This window comes from Diceros bicornis, chromosome 4 (assembly GCF_020826845.1).
Source record: "Diceros bicornis minor isolate mBicDic1 chromosome 4, mDicBic1.mat.cur, whole genome shotgun sequence".
Taxonomy (NCBI): domain Eukaryota; kingdom Metazoa; phylum Chordata; class Mammalia; order Perissodactyla; family Rhinocerotidae; genus Diceros; species Diceros bicornis.
Window position 1 is genome coordinate 8,466,341 of NC_080743.1, and position 21,058 is coordinate 8,487,398.

Genomic DNA, 21,058 nt, shown 5'->3' on the forward strand with positions numbered 1-21,058 from the left:
GGAATCAAAATGATTGACTTCAGAAATATTTTGCATAAAGGTTTCTGTTAATATTATGTCATGCTATACCATGCATCATGTTTTCAATGAAAAAATCCATTTGTTCATCCAATATTTATTGAGTACCTACGATAAATTAGGCAAACTGTATAGGGTAAACTGTAATATGAAACGAAAAACATCTTTGCAGGAAAGAAAAATTCATGAAAGAAAGAAAAATAAAGTTGAAAAAATGGCCGCTTTAATTTTTGAGGAAAAAAATATTCCCTCTTGGTTCTTCTGCTGACCTCAGCAAGTCTGCTTTGACTAAGTTCAGAGGTCTACTCTACTCTCTTCATTCATTCAAGCTTGCCTAATTAATCTCTATACTGTGATGCTTCTTTAAGTCATTGTTTCTGTTTTTTCTTTGAACAGTAATGAGAGAGCTTGTTTTGAAACTCTCTTTAAAAGACAATGTTATGAATCAGATAATTCTTCTCACGAGATTCGAATCAGGTATAAGTACTCCGCTAGCTACCAGCAAACTGTTAGGTAGGGCCAATGGCCACAATGAATAAGAAAATGTGACTTGAACTGTTTTCTGAAGACTTTCATTTAATCTAACATTAAACAGTTGCATTCTGTAACTCTAAGAAGATAGAAAAAGGTAAAACTGCTAGATCAGTATATTTTTTAAAAAACATAGTTATCATAAATAACATAAAATAACATCATAATCTACAACATACAACATTAACAATCTACAATTCCAATACTCTAAGTGCTAATCAACAGATTACTAATAAATATTGTATAATATCAAAAGTTACTGACACTAAATGCAATGTAGTATTCTGGATTGGATCCTAGAACAAAAAAAAAGGACATTAGTGGAAAAACTGGGAAAATCTTAATAAAATCTGTAGTTTACTTAGTAACATCGTACCAATGTTAATTTCTTCACTTTTACAAATGTCTCATGGTTATACAAAATGTGAACATTAAGGAAAGCTGGGTGAAGGGTATATGGGAACTCTCTACACTATCTTTACAACATTCCTATGAATCTAAAATTATTACAAAATAACAAGCTTAAAATAAAAAAAGTTTCTGATAGAGAAAAGACATTAATTCACAAATTCTTAGGGCTTTTTAAAGACTCCAAATCAACAGAATTACTCTAATAAAGTTAAAAATTTAATTATTGTAGTTAATTAAATTAGATCAAAACATAAGTACATTACATATAAATTAATCAGTATTTATGCTGTCATTTCTTCAATAAATATTTATTTAGTACCATAGTACTAAGCAGTTTTTACATAACTTTAAGAAATATTATTAGCTTAAATTATTACAGATGCTTATACTTTTAGTGTTTTAATATATTGTTGCTCACATTTATGATTTATTTGATACTGAGTCCTTACGAACACAATTTTCAACTGAAACATCCTTTCATTACGCAAATGACTATCCAGGAACGCATAATGGGGAAACAACTGGGGAACTGTTGTAATTTATTAGGTTTCCTTTCTACTCTAAATAGATTTTTTTTTAACCAATTGCTATCTTTTACCATTAAATTTTATCAGAAAATCTGACGGCTACCTCCTTTGCCACTTTTTTTTTTTGTCTACCTATGCCTTTTGCTTTCCAAACTTTATTTTCAATCTGATCAGACTGAAGGACAAAGAGATACTGAAGGAATGGTTGAGGAGTATATATCTTGATTTTAAACACTAGAGCAGATGAGGGAAATATCAAGGAGGATGTATTCAAAGAAAAAAAATAAGTAAAAGAAGTAATTTTTCCTTTAATGAAAAATAAACTTTAAGGCTAAAATGACATAAATGAGTTTTTCAAAACATGTGATAGAGAAAAGAACAAGAATGTAACATGAAATAACATCGGAGTAGAGATTACATATTAGAACATCTGATCTAATACAGCTAGTCTTTCAGATAGAGCACCTTACAGCGGAATCTTACTCCTTCAGTGACAAAGTAGGAGAAAGAAAAAGGATACAGTTTGGAGTCAAATTGACTTACGTTAAAATGCTGAATTCCTTACTAATTAGTTGCATGACTTCAGATAAGTTACTTTTTTTTTATAAGCTTCTTTCTTATCTGTATTAGGGAATAAAACTATCTACCTTACTATATGTAAAGCACAAAGCAAAGTGCCTACTGTTTTTATTATTCTTAATAATATGATTAAAATAATATTTATATTGCTTTACGGTTTTCTCTATTTAAGATGTGACACAGGGGCCGGCCCGGTGGCGCAAGCGGTTAAGTGCACGCGCTCCGCTGCGGCGGCCCGGGGTTCGCTGGTTCGGATCCCGGGTGCGCACCAACGCACTGCTTGGTAAGCCATGCTGTGGCGGCGTCCCATATAAAGTGGAGGAAGATGGGCACAGATGTTAGCCCAGGGCCGTCTTCCTCAGCAAAAGAAAAAAAGAGGAGGATTGGCGGATGTTAGCTCAGGGCTGATCTCCTCACAAAAAAAAAAAAAAAAAAAAAAGATGTGACACAAATGGAAAGAAAAGTTTTCTAGGTAATGTGGCCATTTTGAAAAATAGGAAAGAAAAGGCAGGTCTTAAAGGGATTGTCTGGACACTCAGAGGACAGGAGGCCACAGGAGCTATAAAGGAGGAAGCAGGAATGAGTACAGAAAAGGCAATTGGTATCTGCTGAAGACACCTTGTCTCTATTGTGCTAAGCCATAAAAGCGTCTGAATACAAGTCATCCTCATCACTCCTTTCCCAAACTCTATTCCAAATTCAGGCCTAATGTGATTTCATAAAAAAACATAAGAAAAACAAATTTACAATTACTAATCTAGCAATCGAATTAAAATGCACAGTTTCTGATAATCCAGTCATATAGTCAGCAGTCCATGTTCTCATGATTTCAATCATACATCCAATTTCTCAGCCCGATGAAAAATCCCACCAGCCCCAAATTATACAAAAATTGGAAAATCACAACTTACCAAATCTTCTAAATTGAAAAGTTGTTCAAATCCCTCTGGTATGCAAGTTAGTTCATTATGCTGAAGATACAAGCCCTTCAGGTTTCTCAGATTTGTAATTTCTTCAGGGAGTACTTTCAGTTTGTTATGGCTATTGATTGATAAAATAAATGCTGAATAATTTGGTGACAACATAAAAATTTATAAAGGCATTTTTGCTAACCAACTAATGGGCTTCTCAAAAAAATTAAATATGGTTACCAATTTTAAGTACTTATCACACTTTACATCCTAAAAGAATACATTTATTAAAATGACAATAATCTAAAGTAATCAGATTGAGGGTTTCAAAGAAAAGCAACAAAGAAATAGAGGTTTTTAACCTAACAAAGAATTTGTGAACTTTTGATTGCTTACTTATAATCAACTCTTGATTTTACATGTAATGTGAAAGAATATAGTGGAATCTTAATTTTTTATACTGTATTTGAGTTTTAAAATTTTGATAAAGATATGTGCACACATAAGCTACAATGGAGTCACATCTTATATGGGGACTGTGTTTTAAATTTAACACTCAAGACAAAAACAGCTATTTCTGTTTGAGGGCTTGGGATGTCCAGCTGGATAGAATATGCAACTCCTCTCTTTGTACTTAGTCTTAACTTTTCAGCTCAGTCCTTCTACAGAGATATTTAGCTTATTGGTTTAGGAGAAGTCCCAAGTCACTGAGGATGATACACTCCCTGATAATTAAGAGATGACTTGACTTAACTTATTCTCAGCTTTATCTCAATTATTCACTTAGGAATTCTACTCTATTTTTAAATATGCCACATACAATTACTTAAATAACGGGCAAGTGCCAAATATAAGAGTGACAATAACCTTAAATTACATTAAAATAAAATGAGTTGGAACAAAAATGCCAAAAGATGTCTTTTAAAATAAGAACCACTAAAAATTGTCAAAAATTGGTTACTATTGTCGGTTACTTAGTTGAAATCTTTGTGTACTTGATAGGGATCCAGTTGGGCAGAGACGTAATTCTAGCTATGTATCTCCTCCATGCTAACACTCACACTCTTAGGTGTCGAAAACTAAAGCTACAGCAACTCCCACTCCTTGCCTCTTGCTCTCAGCCCTCCCATTCTTGCCTTTGCAGGCCACATCCACACCTTTGACTTGTAGGGGAAAGAGGTGCCGATGTAGTTCTAAACAATTAGCACCTTTTTACGTATAGTTTTGCTGATTTACGGTAATTTTAATTTTTTCACCAGATAAAGACTGTTACTTGAGGAACTATTTTCTCTCAAACCAGTTAACTGACTTCCAGAAAACTGAGAATTGACCATGCTATGTTAGTCAGATCTGTAACCATATCTATTATATAAACTACAGTTTTCAAACTATGTTTTGAACACTTAAACCTTTTTGTTTTTTCTCCTAAATGAAATCTTCCCTAATACCCTTTCCCTTAACCTGTGTATATATAACAAATAAAGCAGTTACTCTTTCTTGAAAGTCTGGATGTGTATTAAAGGGCAGTCAGTCAGCCAGAGCCTTAGCCGCCTGACCTCCCATGTACCTACCAACAGTACCAGAAGCACATCAGTAGAACCCTAGCAGTCCTCGGAAAAGTTTAAAAACTACTAATATCAAAACAATGAGGGCCGGCTCCATGGCTTGGCGGTTAAGTGCATGCCCTCCACTGTTGGCGGCCCGGGTTCGGATCCCAGGCACGCACAGACACACTGCTTCTCCGGCCATGCTGAGGCCGCATCCCACATACAGCAACTAGAAGGATGTGCAGCTATGACATACAACTATCTACTGGGGCTTTGGGGGGAAAATAAATTAATTAATTAATTAAAAAAAAAAAAAGGAGACAAGAAATGGGATAACTACATACAATGCATGTGCCTGGTCTGGATCTGGACCAAAGAAAATTATTTAAAAAAAAAAAAAAAAAAAAAGAAATTTTTCATCATTAATGAAAGAATAGTTTTAAATTTCTTCCGCTTAATACCTCAGTATTTTTTAGAATATCAAAGTAATTTAAAATTTGACATATCAACAAACAGGTTTTCTAAAATAACCACTAAATATTGTTTCATAAAAATAAAACAAAAAGTATTTTTAAAAAATCAGCTGGCCTTAAATTTGTAAAACCAGAAAACATGTAAGCAATTCTAAAACAAAAAATAAAAATAATCTGAGAATTAAAACTTAAAATTCTTATTCTGCTTTAACCACTTTCTGAGATAATACAAAAATATTTTCTAATGTTAAAAAAAATCATAGAGAATATTAGCTTTACACCCTTATACTAGCAATAATGAAATAAATAAATTTACCTGACATTAAGTTTCTGAAGATTTTCTAACTCTCTTATAGCAGAAGGAAGGGATGTCAGCTGATTATCATGTATCTAAAAGTTATTAAAAGACACTGTCAATATTTTAGTCTTATAATTAACCATATATGAGCTTTGCCATTATACAAAATTCTTCAACAATAATTCCATTCCTCTAACTCACTAGCATCAAGTTGGGCTATTGGTAATTTCTTCCGTGTACAGAAGACAAAAAAGAGTTCAAAAATGAGCGAACTGCTATTCAGAAATCATTAAGTGATATGTCATCAATTTTAAATATTACAATTAAAAAAAAAAAACTTCACCTCATTGAGTGGAATTTCAATCTCAAATGAGAGACGAGAGCGTTAGAAACTAACAACAGCCCTCTGATGGTATGATTGTATGACTTATGTCAACATATACAAAAAATAAATGAGACGGGGGAGGGGGGCTTCTCTCATGTTCTCACAGAATCATCTATTTTTAAGGCACAAGGAAGCTTAGAGAACACCTAAGCCAATCCATTCATTTTACAGATGAAGAAAATAAAACCTTCTCTAGAAATTTGACTAGATCCAACTTTTCAGACATAAACTGGAAGATTTTTGATGTTTCTAAGTGAAGTATCATGAGTCTGCAGACTGTGAAATAAAGTACTCAGGTTTTACTTTACCACATTACATGGCAAGTAGAACTAAAAACATAGTCCCTGAATAAACATATAAAAATTTAAGTTCAATAATTTAAGTCAGTGTTGGAAACAAGTTAAAAAAACAATCCATCTTAAGCACTTACTTCAATGTCGAAAAATAATGATGAAGATAACAGCAAAAGGCAAGCAGCAACAACCACTCGTTAAACACCAATTCTGTTTGTTATGTATTGACTCATTTAATTCCAAGAATAATTTTTAAAAATAGGTAGTAATATCAGTCCTGGTTTATAGATGTGGAAACAGAGGCACAAAGAAGTAACTTTCCCAAGGTCACACAGCTATCAAGTGGCAGAGTCAGAATTTGAAGTCTCATGTTCTGACTCTGCGTGTTATATTTATACTATACCTAACATTTCTATATTTATACTATACCATTATACTATGCCTAGCAATAATTTGTTATTCTTCCTTGCATTCTACCAATCAAACATGAGTTTTCTGCTTATCAAAGCTTAAATTTAGCTTTAGAGTCTCTTCAGCTAATGACCCATATTTATAATCAGTCAACTTACGTCAAGAACAGTGAGTGCAGGCAGGAGTCGGAGGTCATCTGTAAGTGACTGAAGTTTATTGTTGGATATGATTAGTTTGGTCAAATCTGTCTGCTCCCACCATCGTTCAGCAGCACTGAATGAAAGATTCTGATTAGCTTCCTCAGGGATATCCACATTTATTCTCCAGACACATTGAGGCACTATTTCCACCACCACCACACACACACAAAGAAAAAAAAAGAAAGAAAGGGAAGAAAACAAGAAGTGAGATACTAAGGGACATACTTCTACAATAGCTATTCAGTTTATCTACTGAAAAGCAATTTCTGAAACATTAAAAAAACACTTTCAAATAAGTCAAATAGCAATGAATTGTAACTAGATTAGAGTGAAAGTTGATTTTACTCAAAAACAGAATGTGATATGTATTTTACATATGAGATCTCATTTCTGTGTTCATTTGATTATATTTATTACATATGCACTCTGCACAGCATCAAGAATGCACAAATAAACAATGGAGTCTACCATTACACTAACCAAATAACACAGAAGGCGTGGAAATCACATTTATAAGGTAATATTGTAACTTTTATAACAGAACTACATATGAAGTCTAAGAAAGCACTGGTAATTATAATAGCTAAAAATAATAATAGCTAACATTTACAAATATCAAGCAATTTTCTAACATACTAACTCATTTAAACCTCAAAACAACTCTGTGAAGTAGGTGCTATTACTTTTCTCGTTTTATAGATGAGAAAAATGGGGCACAGAGAGAATGCAGAATTTACCAGTTAAACAGCTAGTAAGTAGCAGAGATGGGATTGAAACCCTGGCAAAGCTACGTCTTGCCCCTCAGTGAATATTTGGAAGGCGTATCTGACTCTAGTAGCTGCTATTTTACATGACATACAATTTTATTTCTTACCGCACCACACAACATTGTGTTAATTTTATTGCAGCAAATACAACAATTCCTTTAACACAGCAAATAAGACTGTACGAGTTGATCAGGTAGAATTCAAGTTAATCATTATAAAACTTGAAGCTCCAGAAGATATTAACTTGCTGTAGCATTGTAGCAAAACTATTTTAAATAGAGTTCTTCACTCCTTGATAAAATTAGGACTACATATGGGTATGATTTAGAACTTTAAGCTGATATTAATCTAGGCAACCATTAGTTACGCCCTGTAGTCATTGCCTATCATTTCAAAACGAGGTTAAATGGAAAGATGTGGTCAAAGTTACAAGTTCAGGACACTGAAGTACAATTCAAGATGAGTAATCTGATACAATGGTTGTACAGAAGCAAAGCAAAACTCCTGAAATCCATGAGACTTATACTCACTCAAAAAAAATGAGGTACCTATATTCATATTCCTACCCTTTCTCTCTGCTTAAGCAGTCTCCACTTCTCTACACTTCTTCCAGTGAATCTCCAGCAAGCATGAATAATACAGAATGTGGATCCACCCATGTTTCTGTTGGTAGATGGAAGTTTATTTTTAAGCAAAGCAAAACAAAAAAAAATTCACTCTTCCCAACTCTTTTGAGAGCAAAAGCACCATAAAATTTATCATTATTATTATTATGATTATGATGTGTAGGTATGGACAGTTGAGTGGGAATGAGAAACACACCAGCATTGGCATGTGTCAACTTACTGACACCAGTCAGCAGAAATGGGGATGCTCGTACATTTGACTAAAAATCAATGTTACTCTTGAGGAAAAAACTTACAAATGTGCCATAAAGTTTGGGTCATGAACAAAAAGCTCAAGAACAAAATAACAAGGCAAGACAAAATAATACAAAATACAAAAAAAGTATGGAAGCAGCTATGTGACATGCACAATTCTACTCCTAAATAAAATATGTAGAGCATTTGTGCATGTATTTTTCTCTAACACCTATACGTAGATACATTAAGATGATTATATTTACAACATAACATAACAACAAATTGTTTTATCTTGGGGGAGAAAGATAGGGAGCACAAGAAATTTGTACACAACACAATAAAAATACTTGTTACTCATCAACTACAATAAATGAATGTTAAAATTTGATTATTATTATTTCAGATACTTTTGTTAACAAAATTTGTCTTTGTGGGAACTACCAAGGGATGGATCCAATTGCCGATACTATACTGTTATTGAACATGTATCAATTTGCTTTTCCATAAACACTGACTTACTGCTCATTCTTTTCCCCATTAATTGTTTGTCAGGTATAGCAATATCTTCAAGAGTTTATAGCATCAAGATTCATGTCACTTTTCTTCCCCTCCCTACAAATATGAAGAATCACTAAAAGGTATAAATAGTCCTAATTATTGAGGAATTATTGTAGAGCCATCCTAAAAGTAGTTTACCAATTCAGAAGATAGAAACTATCAGGCAAAAGTGAATGTTAATAGGCACATAAACCTGGAAAAAATTTACTATGGAGTTAGATTTGCTTTATATAATTTTTAAAGCATTATGTAAAATGTCAAACATATACATAAATTTAAAGAATAGTACAGTGAAATAACACTCCATATATATCCATCACCCACCTTTAACAATTATCAACTCATGGCTAGTCTTGCTTCATATACAATCCCATCTCACACTGATCTAAGCTACAATCTTATGAAGGTAGAAAAAGAACAAATCAAACCCAAAGTAAACAGAACCAAGGAAAGAAAGAGTGGAAATCAATGAAATAAAAAACAAATAATAGATAAAAAGCAGTAAAACCATACCTGATTCTTTGAAAGTGGGAATATCACTACAGATTCTACAGATATCAAAAGGATAAGGGAATATTAAGATCAACTTTATACCCATAAATTCAACAACTGAGATGAAATGGACAAATTCCTTGAAAAGGGGGGAAAAGCACAACGGCAACTGAAAAACTGAGTAGACTTGCATCTATTAAAGAAATTAAATTTACTATTTAAAACATTAACACAAAGAAAACTCCAGGTCCAGATGGCTTCGCTGGTGAATTCTAGCAGACATTTAGAGTAGAAATGATACTAATTTTATACAGACTCTTTCAGAAAATAGAGGAAAGAACAATTCCCAACTCATTTTATAAAGCCAGCATTACCCTGATACCAAAATCAGACAAAGACATTAAAAAGGAAAAACAAAATCCAAAAAACTACAAACCAAAATTCCTAATGATTATAACCCAAAATTTCTTGACAAATATACCACCTACATATAAAAAAGATAATACATCATGACCAAATGGGAGTTTTATCAGGAATTCAATGCTGCTTTAACATTTGAAAATCAATCAATGCAATGTACCATAATAACAGGAAAAAGAAGAGAAACACCACGATTGTCAAGAAATGCAAAAAAAGCATCTGACAAAATCCAACAATCATTCAAGATAAAAACTCCCAAAAAACTAGGTATTCAAGGGAATTCCTTCAACCTGATAAAGGGTAACAATAAAAAACCTACAGCTAACATCATACTTAATGGTGAAAGACTCAGTGCTTTCTCTCTAAAATTGGGTACAGGGCAAGGATGCCCATTCTCACTCCTTCAATATTTTACTAGAGGTCCTGACCAATGCAATAAGGCAAGAAAAAGAAATAAAAGGCATTCGGATTGAAAAGGAAGAAGTAAAACTGTGTCTATTAGCAGACAACATGATCATCTATGTAGAAAATCCTAAGGAATCTACAAAAAAAATGATACGAAATGAATTTACAAAGGTCACAAAATTCAAGCTTAATATACAAAAATCAATTATGTTTGTATCTATTAGCAATCAATAACTGGAATTTTTTTTTAATGCTTCAAGATTTACAAGACACAGCATCTAAAATCCATGAAATACTCAGTGTTAAATTTAACAAACATATGCAAGAACTGTGGTATGAAAATACAAAATACTGCTGTGAAAACTTAGAGAAGGTCTAGATAACTAGAGAAATATACTACATTACAGCTTGAAGACTCAATATTGTTAAGATATCACTTCTCCCCCAAATGACTTACAGGTTCAGTACCATCCTAATCAAAATCCCAGAAGGCTTTTCTGTAGAACTTAACAAGCTGATTCTAAAATGGTTATTGAAATGCAAAAGAACCAAAACAGGTTAAACAATTTTGAAATAGAAGAAGAAAGTTGTAGGACTTAATAGTAAATGATTTCAAGTCTTACCATAAAGCTTATCAAGACAGTGTGGAATTAGCATAAGGACAGACGTACACATCAACAGAAAAGAAGAGTTCAGAAAAAATTCCAGGCAATAAAATACTGTAATTGATTTTCAACAAAGGCGCCAAGATAATTTAATGAGAAAGGAATAGTCTTTTCAACAAATGGTCCTGGAACTGTGAATTCATATGGATAAAAAAATGAACCTCAAACTTTACCTGTCACACACTCTAAAATTAACTCCAAATAGCTCACAGACTAAAAGAAAGATCATTCTAAAAGAAAGAAGAGAAGAAAATCTTCACAGTCTCAGGATGGATAAAATTTCTTAGTACAGAAAAAGTACAAATCATAAAAGAAAATAAATAATCAAAATTACAAACTTATGTTTTTCTAAAGAAATCATTAAGAAAATAAGGCAAGCCTCAGACTGGGAGAATATATTAGATGGATATCAATATAGATAGACATCTGAGAAGGACTTGTATCCCCAAAATATAAAAGGTTTTTATAACTCAATAAGACAGACCAATAAAAAAATAGACAAAAAAACTGAACACTTGGCAAAAATATACAAATGGCTAATGAGGAGTTGAAAAGACGTTCAACATTATTAGTCATCAAGGAAATGTAAATAAAACCATAAGGAGATACTACAACACAAGCACAAGAATGGCTAACGTTAAAAAGACTGACAATACAAAGTGTTGGTAACAATGTGGAGCAACTGAATCACTCATGTTACTAGTGGCAAACAGTTTGGTGAACTCTTATCAGGTTAAATACACACTTATTACTACATGCCCAGCAGTTTCACTCTCAGGTATGTGACTCAAGAGAAATGATAACATATGTCTACACAAAGACTGTACTGGATAGCCCATGGCAGTTCTATTCATAGTAGCCAAAAACTAGACACAACTCAAATGACTATCAACAGGTGAATGGATAAACAAATTGAGGGACATACATACAATGGACTATTATTCAACAATAAAAAGGAACTACTGATATAAACAACATGGATGAACCTCAAAAACATTATACTAAGCAAAAGACGCCTAAAACAAAAAATTACAAATGTATAATTCAATTTAAATGAAATTCTAGAAGAGGCTAATTTATATTGACAAAAAGCAGATCACTGGTTGTGTGGAGCTAGCAGTGGGGGTGGACCGAGAGCAAAGGGGCACAAGGGATCTTTTCAAGTGTTGGAAATGTTCTATATCTTGATTGTGGTAATGGTTACACAATTGTTTATATTTGTCAAAACTCACTGAACTGTACACTTAAAATGGATGCACATACTGTCTGTAAATTATACCCCAATAAGGTTAACTAAAAATAAAAAAGGCCAATTTTAAAAATAGAGATGATGTAATATATCAAAGTAATCTTATGAATATATATATGTACATGTATATGTATGCACACATATGCATGTATCAACAAGTGAATGAATAAACAAATTGAGGCATGTACATATACTTCTCACAGGGAAGATAACACCCTTAAGCAGCACTACCCAATAGAACTTTCTGCAACGATGAAAATATCCTATATCTGCGCTATTCAATATGGTAGCCACTAGCTGCATATGGCTGCTGAGCACTTAAAATGTGGCTAAAGTGAAAGAAGTTGATTTTTTTTTTATTGAGGTCATAATAGTTTATAACTGTGAAATTTCAGTTGTACATTATTTGTCAATCACCATATAAATGTGCCCCTTCACCCCTTGTGCCCAGCCCCCAACGCCATTCCCCTCTGGTAACCACTAACACTAAACTGTTCTCTCTGTCCTTGTGTTAGTTTATCTTCCACATATGAGTGAAATCATATGGTATTTGTCTTTCTCTGTCTGGCTTACTTTGCTTAACATAATACCCTCAAGGTCCATCCATGGTGTTGCAAATGGGACGATTCTGTCTTTTTTTACGGCTGAGTAGTATTCCATTGTGTATATATACCACATCTTCTTTATCCAGTCATAAGTTGATGGGCACTTGGGTTGCTTCCACTTCTTGGCTACAGTGAATAATGCCGCAATGAACAGAGGGGTGCATAAGTCTCTTTGAATTGTTGATTTTAACTTCTTTAGATAAATACCAGTAGTGTGACAGCTGGGTCATATGATACTTCTCTTTTTAATTTTTTGAGAAATCTCCATACTGTTTTCCATAGCGGCTGCACCAGTTTGCATTCCCACCAGCAGTATACAAGGGTTCCCTTTTCTCCACATCTTCTCCAACATTTGTTATTTTTTGTCTTGGTGATAATAGCCATTCTAACGGGTGTAAAGTGATACCTTAGTGTAGTTTTGATTTGCATTTCCCTGATGATTAGTGATGCTGAACATCTTTTCATGTGCCTGTTGGCCATCCGTATATCTTCTTTGGAAAAACGTCCGTTCATATCCTCTGCCCATTTCTTGATCGGGTTGTTTGCTTTTCTGTTGTTGAGTTGTATGAGTTCCTGATATATTTTGGAGATTAACCCCTTGTTGGATATATGATTTGCAAATATTTTCTCCCAGTTGGTGGGGTGTCTTTTCGTTTTGTTCCTGATTTCCTTTGCCTTGCAGAAGCTCTTTAGACTGATGAAGTCCCTTTTGCTTATTTTTTCTTTTGTCTCCCTTGTCTGAGTAGACATGGTATTTGAAAAGATCCTTCTAAGACCTATGTCAGAAGTCTTAGAAAACCTCCATATTCTCTTCTAGGGGTTTTATGGTTTCAGGTCTTACCTTCAAGTCTTTGATCTATTTTGAGTTAATTTTTGTGTATGGTGAAAGATAATGGTCTACTGTCATTCTTTTGTATGTAGCTGTCCAGTTTTCCCAACACCATTTATTGAAGAGATTTTCCTTTCTCCATTGTATGTTCTCAGCTCCTCTGTCGAAGATTAGCTGTCCGCAGATGTGTGGTTTTATTTCTGGGCTTCCAATTCTGTTCCACTCATCTGTGGGTCTGTTTTTGTACCAGTACCATGCTGTTTTGATTACTATAGCTTTGTAGTATATTTTGAAGTCAGGGATTGGGATGCCTCCAGCTTTGTTCTTTTTTCTCAGGATTGTTTTGCCTATTTGGGGTTTTTGTTGTTCCATATAAATTTTAGGATTCTTTGTTCTATTTCCATGAAGAATGTCATTGGGATTCTGATTGGGATTGCACCGAATCTGTAGATTGCTTTAGGTAGAATGGACATTTTAACTATATTTATTCTTCCAAACCATGTGCATGGAATATCTTTCCATTTCTTTGTGATCATTGATTTCCTTCCATAATATCTTACAGTTTTCGTTGTATAGGTCTTTCACCTCCTTGGTTAAATTTATTCCTAGATACTTTATTCTTTTTGTTGCGACTGTAAATGGAGAAGTTGATTTTTAATTTTATTTCATTTTGGTTAATTAAAATTTAAATAGCCATATGTGACTAAAGGCTTCCACAATGGACCGCATGGCCCTTAACAAACACTGAAAAAAAATTTCTTCACATGTTTTTTTGGCATATTACTCTTTCTTCCACTGACAACAACTAGTTATAGAAATGGGAACTCACAAATAGGTTGATGGCAGAAAACTGTCTAATTTGGGGAAGATAATACTTAGAAGTTGGTAGGTGAAGAAACAGAGAAGAAATAAAAAATTTGCTTAAAATGGTTTTTACATGAAGGATAAAAGAAGGTGTAGCCAGTAAACTATAGGAGCAATAAATCATGAGATTTAAATCTCTTTTGACTGTTTTGGATCTTTCCATAGATATAATGATTAACCACAGTATATGATAATAATTGTTTCCTTAAGGCAGAAAACCATAATCATTCCCATTAAGGTCTATATCCCAGCCTATATCAATTCCCATTTTCTAAAAGACTTAGTAAACATATTAAACAATGATATACAGTATGACATCATGGACATACCATTAACAAAAGAGTCAGTGATCTAAGGTTCTGGTTTCAACTGTGCAACTAATCAAACTGACCAATAACTTAATATCTCTGGTCCCGATTTCCTTGTTGATTTAGTAAAAGGAGCCCACTGTCACTTAAATGCTGGGATCTAACGACCGTAGTTACAAAAACACTTTTGCTAGGTGCAGGGTAATATTTTGATAACAGCTTATCTTACAAATGCTGTTCACTAAACTGTCTACCCAATTATGAGCACTTGGAAAGAATAAACCAATAAATCATGCACTATGTAAAAGATCAGGGAAAGCTCATTGATCAACTTTCCAATTTTCTCTGTAGTGGTTTATTCATGGCCACCAATGGCCTCATTAAAGAAAGAATCCCATACTGACAAACCACAATATTGCAGTGTCACTTTCAGACTAAAGTTTAATAAGAAAAAAATACACTTGCACACATATACACATACACCCCAGAGTAAAATTAAAAAGCTATATGGAAGGCATTAAGTCAGCTGCAGCTTGAGGCTGATTCAGAGGTCTATATCTTTGTGGTTTAGAACACCTGAGCCATTGTTATGTTAGAATGCCAGAAGAGAACTGTTCTTCCCTTAAGTCCAGGAGGCTACTGTAAGAAAAAATGAAACAATGTTTAACATATGAAAAGGGAAACATTTTTACCAATCACTTTAAGGGAAAAACATTCTTGAATTTATTACTTTAACTTGAGGGTAACTTCAGTTTTTTAGTGAAGATAAGCTTCACTGAAACTATAATTCCATTCATCCCAATCTGTATCTTTCCTGTGACAATATCTATAACAGATGGCACTCACTTGTTAGCTAATGCCAATTTTCTTCTCCTACTCAAAAAAACATATTAAAATGCAAGTGAGTGAACATGACATTAATTGAGAGATAAGTTTAAATTTGGACTAATTTATTAAACAAACTTTGGCATTGGTAATAACTTGAGATACACATCTCAAGAAACTGAGACACTATAGTTCAGAACTATTTTAATAGATCAAGAAATAGGAATGGGATTTTCAATTAATTACCAAGTTCCTTTTTTATAATCCAAACAAGTAGACTTCCTTGGATTTGAGTGTACTAAAAATTAAACATTTACCTCAGGATTTTGCCATTATATATAGATTAAAGCATTTTCTTCTTGCTTTCATCTCTAAGAATTGTTTAAGAATTAGCTTGTTTTGATGATCTACTCACCTGGAAGCATAGTTTCTTTCTGGAATTACTTGTTATTAAAATCTGGATACTTTGGTTAATTCTTATTAGCTGTTTAGAATATCACAGTAAATTTCATTAGGACAACAAGTAGTCAAAACACAGAGTCAAGCCAAATAGTAAAACAGAACACAGTTAATATAGATTTAAGGACAGTTATTCAAAACCTTGGTAAATATATGGTTTATGTTACACTTTTTATCCTGTTGTAGCAAACTGTGCATACTGCATAAGGTAAATTCTTATTACCCTAAAACAGATGGCATTACATCTTGAGGCCTAGAAGCCCTAGACCTATTTACTTAATTCCACAAATAGAAACTAACCAAACTGCTCTCTTCAAGCCTCCACTCATATTTCCCTTTCAAATAACACAGTTTCTAAACTAATTTAGTTGGCTTATTTAATAAACTATTCACTTACCAATTTTCCTATCAGTTCAATAGTGTGGTTTCCTTAAGAACTTACAGCATTCTTTTGTTCCAAACTCTGGCACCTTTCACCTTCATTCAGTTTTTGATGAATCACCCAAAAACATTCCTACACTACTATCCTGCCGTGGTCATGCAACCACAAGGGAACAATCAATACCTCTTTTTCAACCCCATCTTCATTTTTTCTGGTGCAGTGAAAAAGCTGCAATATCTATGTTGAACCAAATGATGATATATTCTCATGTTGCTGCTCATAAAAAGAGCTGTCACTCAAAATTTCCAGAATATTTTTAATATTCTTCTTTGAAGTTGGTTATTAAGTTATTTTGTTTGGGCATACCTTTCTAAGTAAGTTATAGAACTGACACTCAGAATGATGACTTTAAAACTGCCAACACTATTTGGATGTTTAAGTAAATTATAGTAGTCATAAGATGGTATATTACAGAGCCACTAAAAATAATCGGATTTTTCAAGTGACACTGAAAAATGTACAAATAGAAGTCAGAAAAGCAGGACTCAGTACAATCCTAAAATGGTTAAAAATAACAAAAGCTAAGCACAGTCTTACCATGTGATCGACCAATAGCACTCCTAGATTTATACCCAAATGAGTTGAAAACTCCTATCCACACAAAAACCTGAATACGAATAGCAGCTTCATTTATAACTGCCCAAAACTGGAAGTAACCAAGATGTCCTTCAATAGTGAATGCATAAACAAAATGGTACATCCATACCACAGAATATTATTCAGTGATAAAAAGAAATAAGCTATCAAGCCACAAAAAGACATGGAGGACCCCTAAATGCACATGGCTTAGTGGAAGAAGCCAGTCTGGAAAAGCTACATACTATATGATTCCAATTATGACTTTGGAAAAGGCAAAACTACAGGAAGAGTAAAAAGATCGGTGGTTGCCAAGGCTTCAGGGGAAGCAGGGTAAGGAGTGAACAGGTAGAGCTCGGGCTTTTTAGGGCAGTGAAACTACTCTATATGATACTGTAATGGTGGATACATGACGTTATGCATTTGTCAAAACTCAGAGACCTGTACAACACTGAGTGAACAGTAATGTAAACTACGGACTTTAATTAATAATAATGTATCAATATTGGTTCATCAATTATAACAAATGTACTATATTAATGCAACATGTTAATAAAAGGGGAAACTACAAGCTGGGGAAAGGGTGTATCTGGGAAGTCTCTGGAATTCCTGAGAACCTACACTGTTCTAAATTTCCTGGAAATCTAAACTGTTCTACAAAGACTTTAAAGTACAGTTGTTTGGAGAAAAGATAATTTTTTGTTATTATTGTTATTGTTAAAGTATTGGATTCTGAAAAGAGATGGGAGACCTCATTGCAGGTACTTAGGGGCAAGATTTCAAGAGGCTTTTGTATGTTGTACTAAAAACTTTATAGTGAATCTTGCGGGCTATGGGAATCATTAAATGTTACGAACGACATAAGATCTGTGTTTTGGAAAGATAACTCTTGGTAATGACACTGATTTAGACAGTGAGATTTAAAACAAGAAATCCAGGAAACCACTTAGGAGGCTACTGCAATGGTAACAGCAATAGCCAATTTTTGCTGTGTGCTTTTTTTTATGTACCAGGCACTTGACGTGTATTATCTCATTTAAACCTAGGTAATTCCTATTACTACTATCACATTATAAATGAGAAGGCACAGTAAGATTAAGCATCTCAAGTTACATGACGAAAGATATGGAGATAAGGAAGACCGCCCCATAACGGACTATAATAGCTCAGAATTACAGCAGCTTGGGTGTCAACGGTTGAGTGACAAGAGATGAAGTTGAAGGCTACAGCTAGAAAGAGAAACACCTTCTAGATTACAAAGATTCCTTTGGATATATAAGCTACAAATACCATGTGCCTCTCCCATTTATATCTTTTCTCTCCTATGAAACAGTGTACATTCACTCATTCGACATCATTTTTTGAGTACTTCATATGTGCCAGGTATTGTGTCAGGCTCCGTTTATATAATAATAATCTAAACAACCCTGATCCATGTCATCACAGAGCTAAGAGTCAAAATTCATTTGCTCTCTAAAACTTGAACAGATTAAGTCATCTCGGTCCAATCAGTAAGTACATTCCAGCACATCACTTAGTATTTGGGAATATTCATTCACTTACTTATTCCTTCCACAAATGTTTAATAAGAATCTACTATGTACCAAGCACTATTTTGGGTGCCGGGGATACAACAGTGAACAAAACAAAGCTCCTTGACCTCATGGAACTAACATTCTAGTCAGAGGGCACAGAAGACAACAAACAAACAAATACATAATATAAATTCTGATAGTGACAGATACTATTAAAAAAATCAAACAGGTAAGAGAACAGAGTGTTAACTGTCTTTAGACAGGGTAGTCAGTAAGGGCCTCTCTGAGGTGTGACCTCTGAGCAGAGTCCTACAGGAAGCAAAACAGTGAGCCCTAGTCAGGTACCAAGGAAAATGTTCCAGGCTTTGGGAAAAGTAAGTGTATATGCACATCTGTAGTTTTAAAATATTTATGTTCTCATTGATTAAAAGCTTTTCCAGGTAGAGCAGAGATTTAATGTCATATATCCTTTCATTCATTCAAGGAAGCATTAGTTTGCTTGGTCTACTCTATACACGGCACAATAAAAAAGCAACGATTAGAAGGAAAATGGAAGGTTTTAATCCCAGATAGCCTAAAACCTGAATGTAAGTAGACAAAAGCACTACAGGAGGAATGCTATGTTCTCTCTCTCCCCACTTCCTACTCCCTCCCTTACAGAACAGATAATCAGAAGAGCGTCTATTATTCATTCATCGTATCCAGATTTATGCTTGTTGATCTTTACCAGGTTTTTCGGGATGGCCCCAAATTCACTTTGTATTGCATCTATTTTGATCCTCACTTTAGGAAATACGCTCATTATTCTTTGTATTTAGGACTCTGCCCAGGTGCACCCAGAAGAGCCCTGGCAGGGAACAGTGGTTGTCATTCCAAGTTCACAAAGGAGCAGATCAATACACAATTTTAGCGTTGGTAAGCGCCCTGAGAGATCAAGTTAAGAGGAGGAAGAGGAGGGCCAAAGAAACAAAGTATTTGCCCACCACGTGATGGCTAATTTAGTCACACATTCAGTTGTTTACCCCACAGGACGCGCGAATCCCAGCAAGCGCCCGGTTTCAATGTGGACCATATTCCCAGCAGGGTCCCTTCCCCAGAGATTCCTGGCGCGAAAGCAGGACCGAAGCGGCTGACCGAGCCACCGGAAACGTGACGAGCGCCTGATTCAGAGCACGAGGATCCCCGCCGGGAGCCTGGGCAAAGGCGGCCAAAGTCCGGACCGAGCAAAGGGAGGCTGCCCGGGGCGGGTGCTTTGTGACCGGACGCCCAGGGGGCCGCTCCTGTGCATCTTACCTTCACTGAGGTTCCGCCCCGACAAGTTTAACTGGCCGCTCTTCCTCGCCGCCTTTAACAGCCCCTGGGGAACTGACGCTCCGCCGTCTCTCCTCTCAGCTCTGAAACCCGCCCGGGAATCCCGCTCCGCTACGCCCTTCAGGCGCGACATCTTCAAACCCGGGTGCCCAGAAGCAGCGACCAGCCCGTGACGCGTAAAAGCGGCGCCGCCGCCCCGCCCCAGCCGTGAGCGCGCGCGCGGCGGGCGCCGGGCTCGTGGCTTTGCGCGGGGCCTTCGCTCTTGGCGGCGCGGCCCCGATGTCGTCACCGTCAGCGCCTGGGGCTGGAGGACAGAGGAGTCCTTCCCGTTGCCGGTGCCGGCCTTGTGTCTTGGAATTACTTCGCTCGAGTAAGTGCGTTTAACGGGCCGAAGAGGGGCTCTAGGGTTTATCGTTTGCACGATTACTGCCACTGCGACCTTGTCCTCCGTGCTCCCGCGGCGGCGACGGTGCAGGAAAGGCTAAGCTTCCCTCCTGCCCTCGCCGGGCCTGAACGTGGGCCTTGACCAAAACTTGAGACCTGGGCGCGGGCTGCAGCCTCTCTGGCCCGCAGCCTGTGTTTGTCGCTTCTGCCGGTGGCGCCAGGCCTCCGTCCGGCGTTGAAAATAGAACAGATTTCCTTCTTCCGGCCTGTCCTGCGGCTCCTTGCCCGTTGCAGGATTGAGTTTACAACGCGGCGTAGGAGCTGCTGTGAAATGGAAGGGTTGGCAACAGAGAAGGGAAAAAAACCTTGCTGATGAACGTTCTCTCTCTGCCGGACGGTGTGGGGAGCCAAGTGGAGGCGCAGGCTTATTGTAGCGGAAACGGCTTGGACTTTGGAGCGGTAGAGGTGTGAGTTCGAATCCCGGCTGCTTCTGTATCTTCCAGGCCATGTAGCTTTAGGCAGTTTACCTGACCGTTTTTAAAAGCTCACTCCTTTTTCATTAATTTAGGGATGATAATACCTATCTCAGTCGGTTTTTTAAATAAGTGAAGATAAAGGTTTAAAGATGGAGCGCTTGGAGAGGAAAGGCACTCCAGTTCAGCATAGAAGATGAGAATTTTGTTCAGTAAGTCGGTTTTCCTGGAAAGTTAGTTTCGGTCTGCAATGTACAGCTTTATTGATTCATTCAACAAATAATTAGGAACTCATTATCTTTAGTACTGTCCTGGGTGGTAGAATTTTCTTTTGCTTGAAGTGATTTTGCTTTAAAAAGCACATGCCAGGAAATATCCTCCTAACTCCCCGTCAACTCGGCTGGGGAATCGGTAGGATATTTGAAAGATAGGATGACGGTCGCC

General features: G+C 35.6%; 2 protein-coding genes across 6 annotated transcripts in view; one reads left to right on the forward strand and one right to left on the reverse strand.

Annotated features, from left to right (window-relative positions):
• Nucleotides 1-19,928, reverse strand: part of LRRC40 (leucine rich repeat containing 40) — a 54,554-nt gene extending 34,626 nt beyond the window's left edge. Inside the window, exons 1-4 of the mRNA XM_058538279.1 lie at nt 19,740-19,928; nt 6,543-6,724; nt 5,314-5,387; nt 2,978-3,107 (exon numbers count right to left, since the gene is read on the reverse strand). Coding sequence (XP_058394262.1) covers nt 2,978-3,107; nt 5,314-5,387; nt 6,543-6,724; nt 19,740-19,890 — 537 coding nt within the window. The 5' untranslated portion in view covers nt 19,891-19,928. The remainder of the gene's footprint in view (nt 1-2,977; nt 3,108-5,313; nt 5,388-6,542; nt 6,725-19,739) is intronic.
• A 126-nt stretch (nt 19,929-20,054) lies between these two features.
• The window catches only part of SRSF11 (serine and arginine rich splicing factor 11), a 44,122-nt gene continuing 43,118 nt past the window's right edge, over nt 20,055-21,058 (forward strand). For 2 of the 5 annotated variants that reach the window (XM_058538286.1, XM_058538288.1), the window contains exon 1: nt 20,055-20,127. The gene's annotated coding sequence lies outside the window, so the exon portion shown is untranslated. Of the gene's footprint in view, nt 20,128-20,591; nt 20,607-21,058 lie in introns of those variants that run through there. The other 3 variants (XM_058538290.1, XM_058538289.1, XM_058538287.1) reach the window with 3 other exon arrangements.